The sequence below is a fragment of the Enoplosus armatus genome, chromosome 8 (assembly GCF_043641665.1).
Source record: "Enoplosus armatus isolate fEnoArm2 chromosome 8, fEnoArm2.hap1, whole genome shotgun sequence".
NCBI lineage: Eukaryota > Metazoa > Chordata > Actinopteri > Centrarchiformes > Enoplosidae > Enoplosus > Enoplosus armatus.
The window spans coordinates 14,291,026-14,300,705 of record NC_092187.1 but is presented as its reverse complement, the minus strand read 5'-3'; the positions used below and the strand labels follow the sequence as shown (position 1 = coordinate 14,300,705).

At 42.6% G+C, this 9,680-nt stretch overlaps 1 protein-coding gene across 1 annotated transcript; it reads left to right on the top strand.

Moving 5' to 3' along the window:
• The first annotated feature begins 2,660 nt into the window (after window positions 1–2,660).
• Window positions 2,661–5,482, top strand: LOC139288974 (mitochondrial glutamate carrier 1-like). The gene is made up of 9 exons (XM_070910451.1): window positions 2,661–2,683; window positions 3,180–3,305; window positions 3,783–3,838; window positions 4,163–4,253; window positions 4,334–4,452; window positions 4,563–4,758; window positions 4,865–5,022; window positions 5,143–5,218; window positions 5,323–5,482. Exons 1-9 carry the CDS (start codon window positions 2,661–2,663, stop codon window positions 5,480–5,482), a joined length of 1,005 nt encoding a protein of 334 aa, XP_070766552.1.
• The last annotated feature ends 4,198 nt before the right edge of the window (window positions 5,483–9,680 follow it).

Genomic DNA, 9,680 nt, shown 5'->3' with positions numbered 1-9,680 from the left:
TTTCAGCATGCCTTCATTACTGTTGAAATGCATGCTGCTGTGCGCGTTGACGGGTGGAACGGCGTGTGCTTGCATGCTGAAGAATCATACCTTATGGATTGAGAGGCACGACTGTGCCCAGTGTGTGGCTATCAACATCACTATCTGCAGTGGCTACTGTTACACACAGGTGACAACACACACACACACACACACACACACACACACACACACACACACTTTTCATCTGAACATATCTCGTATATGATGCAAAAAAAAGTAGGAAGATTCAGAACAAAGTGTGTGATGCACATGATAAGAATACTTGACGCAACACCCTGTTTCTTGGGCACATGAGACAGGGAGGTGGTGGCAAACATACGGCAGCAATATATTTAGATTCAGCATCTTAAATCTTCTAAAACACTGATATTTTAATATGTGGATCAAAAGGAAAATCACACCTTTGTTGGATGTACATACATTGTGAAAGTGATGTGGAGGTGAATAAACATTCTCTCATTTAGATACAGTGGGACCAGGATGTACTGCTACCCAATAAGTGTGATAATGGCTTACCAAACAGAGCTGTTTCCCCCCTTTTCAGGACACCAATTTGAGGGGACGGTCTGGGAGAACCTTCCTGATCCAGCATAGCTGTGTGCCCCTCTCCCTGGTGTACCGAGCCGCCCGTGTGCCGGGCTGCCCTCAGGATGTCAACCCACAGCAGTACTATCCTGTGGCCCGCCGTTGCAGCTGCAGGCGCTGTGACGCACGCACACACCACTGTGTCCGCACCAGCCGAATCTCTTATGACCGATGCACCATGAGCCATGGCGGTGTGAAGAACCAGACCCAGCAGCCCGCTTTGGAAACCTGAAAACATGCAGATACAAGCATTGCACGTGGATGGCAAAAATGATGCAGCTGTTGGACTTGATGGGCCAGCAGTGTTTCTGCTTCTTGACGTTGTTGTGGTACATCTCAGCTCCTCAGCTGGTCACGCCGTTTCTTCTAGTTTGTTAGGCAAGATACTGCAAGAAAGCAGTGTTGAGAATGCACTATAGCTTCATTGTGAATTGTATTGCCTGTGTAAATGAATGAAATGACAAATGAATAAACGAAAATAAATGAGTGCATAATGATATGCTCAGTTTGATAGAAGAGTGATCTTGTGCATTTGTAAGGCTTTACCAGGGATTCTGCAGAGCGTGCATACATGTTGTGCTTGTATGCACACAATGCCTTTCTCACAGAGGACACAGGTGTCACTGTCATGACTGTGTTCAATGTATTAGTGTGTCAGTTAGTTATCAGAGAGCCACACAGCCCTGGCACTGGAATATTGGCGTTGAATGCCGCCATGTTGGCCTGATTACTTAGACGTGTGTTCGACAAGTATGTGAGAAAGGCCTCCTCTCCTCCCTGGAATGGTACAACCTCAAGGAAATGTTGCATCAAGCTCACCTGGGTTGATAGGTTTCCTGAGACGAGCCGGTCCATCCCACTTTACAAAGGAACTCTTTTCATTGGCCAAGAAGTCAGGTCTGAAACGCGCGTCGCTGCTTCGTGCTGTTTCCATTCATTCATTCATTGAGTCCTGCAGCTGTGCGGAGGAAGAGTCGGCGGCATTACCTCTTTCACTTCATCCCAAGGTAGGTTTTTCTCGTGCTTTTACGAGGCAAACGGAAGTCACGTTTTGTTTTCGATTTGCTGTAGCCTGTTGAAGTAGCAGGGCAGGTGTGCAAAATGCGCATTTTGGTTTGGAGCAGGCCTCTCCACGAGAGACGGCAGAATGCATTCAGAGCAGGACCAGCTTTACCTTTCGGAGTCACCTTTATTCTGTCCTGATGAGAAGTTTCTGCCATATTGCCTGTACAAGTCTTTACTAGCTGTTATCTGACAAAATGACCGCAGTATTAAATAGGGTCACCAATGTTGAATTGAAAACTGGTGGCGGCGCTCATTATTTATTTCTAATATAATATTTCTAAGAGACCCCGGGACTAGACGCCGGTTCCCAAAATCACAGATAACAGACAAAATGACCACTCGGGCGCTTTAGAGCTCAACTTCTCATCCACTCAGGCCCATTTTTAGAGGCAACAAGGCAATTTAAAAAAAAATTATGAATGTGAACATGAATGACACTGAATATGCAAAATACAGTTATGACTATACACGCGTGACATTAACCAGAGAGTGTATAGCAGCACCTTTTGCACAGCCATAATGTGCCAAATGCTCCAAATATGAAATGGCAGATAAATAATAATGAAGGCTTTTTTATTTATGATTTTTACCTGCTCCATGAGTGTAAAGTTCTGTGCTCAGGGGGCTTCTTGGACAGAGGACCTATTTGCAACTGGAACTTATTCCCTCACACAGTAGGCAGATGTATCCTTGGAAGTTATTTGGATCGTGGTTTGGTTTTTGGATTTTGATTTATGATAGTGTGATGACTGACCCTGGCTCAATTTCCTGGCTGGCAGTGGGTGGGGAGTAATGTAGAATTTATCCCTGGATCTGCAGGGCTGGACTTGCCTCCCTCTATATATAACCCTGATCTTCTCTCTACTCTTGCCTTGCTCAGTGTCTCTCAGGGACTCTCAGCCTGCTCTCCCTCTGCGGCCTCGTCCTTTTGTGTTGATCAACATTTGTACCCACGACAACCAAGAACCATGGCCCAGCAACAGCAGATTAGGTATGAACCTGCTCTGTCCACAAGGACAATACACCAAACCCAGCATGATATAGTGTGTAGGCTGCTCAGAGAGCAAAATACAAATAACGCATGCTTGGATTCTTTTTATCCCATCAATTTGATATCGTAAACAGTTGTAGTTTGCCATCTGTTGTTTCTCTAGAGCTAATGGCAAAGTATAGAAGCCTTAAGATGTATGATGCCCCCTGCACATATATGTATGTTGTTTGATTTACTGTTGGCAAGTTATTTTTGGATGACCAGATTCCCAGAGTCACTCTATACCCAGTTCTATTGCTAATGCCTCACATACACTTTAAAAAGCATCATGAATTACTTTCTTATGCAGATAATGTCCTACAACAAGTTTTGTCACCTCACCTGACAGCGCCCCACCTGACAGTGCCTCACCTTGCTCCACTTACAGAAATGTGGTGGGGGAAAAAAACAGGAATGATTGTTATGCGCGTGTTTGTTTTGACTTGTCCTTAAACAGCCTCCCAGCCAAGCTGATCAATGGAGGGATCGCAGGCATGGTAGGAGTCACCTGTGTGTTCCCAATCGACCTGGCCAAGACCCGCCTGCAGAACCAACGCAGTGGGCAGCAACTCTACAAGAACATGTAAGAACCACACCCAGCAAAAGAAAAGAGCCCATTGACATTGAAAGGATGTATTGTCAAAAACCTGCCCGACATTGTAAACTTAATTTAAATGTGCATGCATTCTGTATAATAGCTGTTTCTTACCTTGCAAGTTTTTATTTGTCAGTCTGTACATCATCACCTGTCAGTGACACCTTTTGCAGTAGGTGTCTCTCTGTGGTCATTGACTGTGTAGATTTAATTCAAAGTGTTAAGCTTGAGAAACGGAGCTCTGTTGGACAAGTAAGATTGTCCAGATTTTCAGTCATAATTCCCTTTTTGTGAATACACTCAACCTATTTTGTGATAGCTGAACATAATTTGACAAGCTTCCCCTTGTATGAAGACAAGTTTTCATTTCCAAGCCTTCATTGTATGGTCTTATACTCTACTTTATAGTTTTTCAACTAGTATGATTGCATGAGCATCAACTAATCAATTTGTTATTTTCTTCAGGATGGATTGCCTAATAAAGACTGTTAAATATGAAGGCTATTTTGGCATGTACAGAGGTAAGACTAGTCGCACTGTCCATACTAACCTTTTTTTAAATATGTGCCTGTTAAATAGTCTCCTCAAATAGAATATCAAGGATGTCATAAAGGAGTGTTTTGGGTTTTTTTTGTTTTGTTTTTTAAGATCTTTGCTATACGTTGATTGTTCGGCCAAGTTTGGCATGCCGCCTAAACCAAACTTACCAGTGTAATCCCAAAGAAAGAAGCTTTTCTTGTTCCAAGTTTTTTGTCATTTCTCTACTATGCAAAATTTGCTATCAAACGGCTGCATGTGTGTGGGTCAGAGTAGTTATAAGTTTCATCAGAATTAATAAATTGCAGGTGCTGCAGTAAATCTCACCCTGGTAACCCCCGAGAAGGCCATCAAACTAGCTGCTAATGACTTCTTCCGTCACCAGCTGAGCAAAGATGGGTGAGTAGTAGCGCTGAAAAAGACAGACCCCTGTACTGCAGTGTCCATCTTGGTTGTTAACCCCGTCTATGTGTCTTCAGTGGCAGGTTGACGGTGGTCAAGGAGATGTTGGCAGGATGCTGTGCAGGGATGTGCCAGGTCATTGTCACCACACCCATGGAGATGCTCAAGATCCAGCTGCAGGATGCTGGCAGGCTAGGTAATAACAAGGAAATCAGCAGAACTGATTACCAGCATCAAATAATGCTTTAGGATGTTTCTTGCCCTGGTGGAAAAACCTGTTTATAATATGTTTCTTGTATCTGCCAGCTGCCCAGCAGAGGGTGATGCCTAGTGTAGTATCGACTCTGAAGATGGGTGGGACCAGTCCTGTTCTTAGCCGTGCCTATAACACCCGCCCTGCGCCTCAAGTCATGCGAGTGTCCGCCACTCAGATCACCAGAGAGCTGCTGAGGACCAAAGGAGTCACAGGACTGTACAGGGGACTTGGAGCCACATTGATGAGGTGAGATGGCATTTGATGCTTGCGCTTGCTTAACTGTTTTTCTGGTGGTGATCTTTAGTCAATGGTATCTTAATGTGGTTAACATGTTTGCTTGCCGCATTTTCAGGGACATCCCGTTCTCCGTCGTGTACTTCCCCCTTTTTGCACATCTGCATCAGCTCGGCCAGCGTTCATCTGAAGACCCATCTGTGCCTTTCTATTGGTCCTTCATGTCTGGCTGCTTGGCTGGATCCATTGCTGCTGTGACTGTCAGCCCTTGTGACGGTGAGTGACTCAGTCAATGTTTGGGGGACTTGGAACTGATCTTCAGTTTTATTTTTGACTGAAATCAAAGGTGTCTCACAGATTTTGTAACTAAAATAAGTTTTGTATGTCTTGGTGCAGTGGTCAAGACGAGGCTACAATCACTCAAAAAAGGAGCTAATGAGGAAACCTACAATGGAGTGGTGGACTGTGTCAGGTAAATTAGTCATACAGCCGTCAAACATTATGCCTTTCCCTCACCAAGACTCGCATCAATGGCACAAGTTACATGGTAACCCTGCGCTCTCTCTTCCATTGCAGAAAGATCCTGAGGAAGGAGGGTCCCGGAGCGTTCCTCAAGGGCGCCAGTTGCCGGGCCCTGGTTATTGCCCCACTCTTTGGCATTGCCCAGGTTGTGTACTTTGTAGGAGTTGGAGAGTTCCTGCTGGGGTACACCCCTTACAACATCTACTCTGCATAAACAAGCTGTTTCCTAGTATTTCTGCGGCCTCATTAAATCACAGGCAGCGACCCAGCTCTCTAATACTGTGTACCTTCTTTATTGTTGGAGGCTTTAAGAGTAAAACGCTAAAGGGACCAGAGATATGCCATTTTATTTCAGAGTATGCCTTTAGCACAACTATCTCTTATTTAAGAGACTGATATTGAAACTTTCCTGTATATATGGGCTTCAGTGGAGCTTATTGCTGGAAAAGTATTGCTTCCCTCGTGAAGGGACTTGATAGTCCAACATTGATCATCATTTCACCCATTTCAGGCTCTAGACTCTCCTCCTGTCGCCCCAAACATTTACCCTGTTTCTTTTAGATTAGCCCTGATCCCTAAATGTGCCCCATACGTATTACCCTTCACTGTAACCCTAACTTGTATATATCTCCTCCAACTGCCCCATGATCACAACCACTAGGCTGTTGCATGGTGTTGCATGGTGTTGCAGTCAAGACCTTACTGTGTCAGGGAGCATCTATTAAGTAATAAGAAAGGCAGACTGTTGAAACTTTACTTGAATAGCTTCAATCCTGTTTTAAAGGGTTACCTGTGAAACTGGGCCATGGTTGATGATCCCTGTCTTTGTATATAGTGTATTTGTTTTCAAAGCGGATATAATTGGCTCTCTGAAAATTATTGTCACACGTTGTCCTCCAAACAACCTGGTTGGGAAAAGATTTGGAAAAAGAAAGGGGTCATAGCTTATGAACGAACGAAACATTTGGACTTCTTGTCCTTCGGGATGCCACACAGGGTTTCTGTGTTGTATTACTCTCTGTTACAAGGTGCTTCCCTGTGCTTCTGAATTGGTTGCTTCTTTGTCTACAGTGCTTTATAGTTGGTAACAAGACTGTAGCTGACCATAGATGCTTTCTGTTGAGGTGTTTGGTTTTTTTTTACTGGGCACTGTGAATCTTTCAACTCGGTTTATGCAAAATGCAAGCAGCTAAACAGCTCAATAAGTCCTTCTGCAGTCGACTTTGGGGAACTGCTTTTGTGGTGAAGGAAATATTGTTTGATGGTGGTAAACTAGACTGATGATGGACAAGACTTTATTGATGTGCTTTTGGGACCAAGTCTTCTGGAAAAAAAGTGCAACATGACCGACACATAGCCACTTCCTCTTAGTCGGCTGTGGTTGTCTGTGACTGGTCAGGTTCTCTTGTCAGATAGAGATACAGGAGCCCACACGGATGTATTATGTTAGGCATTTAGAAACAGAACGGAGTGTAGTGCTGGGCTGTACATTTGTTTCAGGGGTCAAAGTACTTTTTACAATTTTACCAATGTAAATATTTATCCTGTATTTTTTTCAATCTTCTGCAAACTGCAAGAAGAGAGCAGTTTTAACATTTCAACCAGTTGAGAAGATGATTATTTATAAGTTCATTTTAGAATTACGCATGTAAATACAGATTTATAAATGCTGAATAAATATTTTTAAATGCAGTGTTTACTTGTGTTATTTGTGGAGTATGTGTAGCCTGAAGTATTGCATATAAAGGTGGAACTCATGTATTCTCAGGTAGGGCTGTTGGAAATGGCAGCAGGTTGACTGTAGACAGCGTAATACATTTTCTGATGCAAGCTGAAAAGGTGTTACCCTACTCCTCTACACATGCACCACTTGCATGGATATGTTTGTGGCAGTAAAAATGCTCATGCTGCAGTGTTGGGGTAACTCTACCCTGGGGAGTCCTGGAGCCTTCTCCGCATCGCAAGCATAACTATCCCCTCAGCTAAATATTCAGCTGTCCTTTAAGCTCAAGTGCAGAAAGGTGAAACTCTGACATGACTGTCATGCAACTAAACCTGGAAACCTACTTAATCGCAGGGTATATCAAATACAATCAGCTGGGAAGAAATCACTTTACGATGTAATAAGTTCATCAGTTTGAATGTGTTTCTAAAACAATTCTCTTAAATCTCTTACATGTGTCATTTTGCTTCTTCTCAAGCTACATTATAGCAATGCCTTGCTGAAATATAACTCCTCCTTACACTTCTAGCACACTATTCCTCGTACTGTATATTTATGTGCTTCAGCCAATTTGTTCTGGCTTTGGCAGGGATCACATGATTCCTTCTAAATTTATACCTACAACTACAGTATACACTACTGCATTTGGAAATCTACATATTATACTACATATTTAAAAGTGATCGATGTGTGCTGAGAGATTAATCTTTATGTTGTTACAAAGAATTCAACTTTTTTTCTTACTTAAAGTGGAAAGATCGATCTTGATGTCTTTTTTTCTCTGCACATTCTGTGATGACACATATTCACACAAGATCTGAAGAAAGTATCAGCTTGTATAAATTACATTTGGTGAGGTGTGGAGGTTGTATTGCAGTGCTGGAAAGGACTGAAAGTGTGTGGACTTACTGGTATATTTTCAGGGCCTGAAACCATGCAGCAAGTGGAGTATGTGACTAAGGCTGTGTGTGTAATGGTGGAGTCTGATGCTGATATCATGATTAAGAGATTTAAGTTGTAGAAAAATCCCACGTAAAGCTGCTGCTCTGAAACTTGCATGCAAAAATACTATTACTAAAACCCCAAAAAGTCAAAAGCTTTTGACAAATACAACACGATTCTGTGATTTACCTTTGAACCTTTTCCAAAAAGCAGGTTTACAGAGTAAAACCCACAATTCCCTCAAATCTGGAACATAAACTGATATAAAAAGACATGTTTTGCCTTTTTATCAGCAAAGTCATCCAGATAACCCAGTACACATACTCCTTAGTAAAGGCCCCTGGAAGACGTGGCCACATCACTTTACTAACCTGTTCTTGTGTGAGTTCCTGTGAAAGATTACCAGATTTAAATAAAACAGGAAATAACTATAAACTGATAACATCAGAACATGGACACACCTCTGTGATGAAATATGACACAGGAAACCGGGTAAAACTTTAAAAGCTTTATTAAACTTCAAACACCTATCTTCCTGAGAAGCCTGGAATGGTATTCAAATAAATTAACACACAATCAACTACAAAAGGCTCGACTGTGTACACAATGTCTTTTTACGTGCACAGTACGTTACATCTCCAGATTTGCTCAAACAAATAAAACTGAGGAACACGGCAAAAGCTTTGTGGATTGACTTGCACTAAACTGTTCCCAGTTCCTCCTGTTTTAAAACCACAGAGCCTCTGAAGTGACAGTTTGGAGACTCTGTTGTGTCGCCTCACTCCCCAGAGAAAACACTGCCTACTGGCATCCCAACAGCCTGAAGTGGTAAGTGAGCCTTTGTTGTCTCCTCACTTGGTTCTCATTACTCTGAAATGTAAAAAAAATAATAATAAAAAAAGTGAAAGCAATATTGACCAGGGCTTGTGTTAGGGCATTGTTTTAAGTCTTTTGAAATAATTGGCAGAGAAACTCTTCAGCTCTCTTGGCAGAGGCGACACAGTCGAGTGCGACACTTACAAAAAAAACAAAACAACCAAAACAAGAATGGCAAGTCGAGCCATATGTGCTACTCGTCGAAAGTGTGTGTGACAATTAATTGCAGTCCAACTCTACAAACATATGTACACTTTTGCTACGTTCAGACAGCCTGTTATCAAAGAAAGGCACGTTAAGAAGCTGTTTTTAGTTGTGTGGATTTGCTTTGACTATTTGCAAACACTGTCATGACTACAACACTGTACAACTACAGCAAGCCTCTGTCTACACACAGCATGTTAAATAGTATCACGTCAGCCACAAATAATGTACAACTACAAGAAAACTCACACATATTTACACACTGGAGTCCTGACACTTGGAATAAACCCTACACAATTAACAGTGGCCTGATTTAACCTGGATAAAGGAAGTGACTCCAGGCTGGGCATGTCTTTCCAACCTTCTTATCTGCTGGGGTTGATGAGGTGAGAGGAATACAGGGGTCGTTTCTCAGTTTTTGTTTTGTTGTGGGCGATGTACTTTTAAGGCACAGAGGGGGGAAAAAAAGATGTGGGAAAGTGGGAGGAGATCAAAGGCCTGGCTTGGATAACTGAATTTTACAGCCCCAACGCCTCTTCTCAGTTGACCGGCTAGTATATGTTTAGCCTGTAAACATGTCCACGTCATCCACTTGACATACAGTCAACAGAGACTGAGGGGCACTCTCTCTTATGTAAGAGATCATATCCATTAACACAGAAAGCGT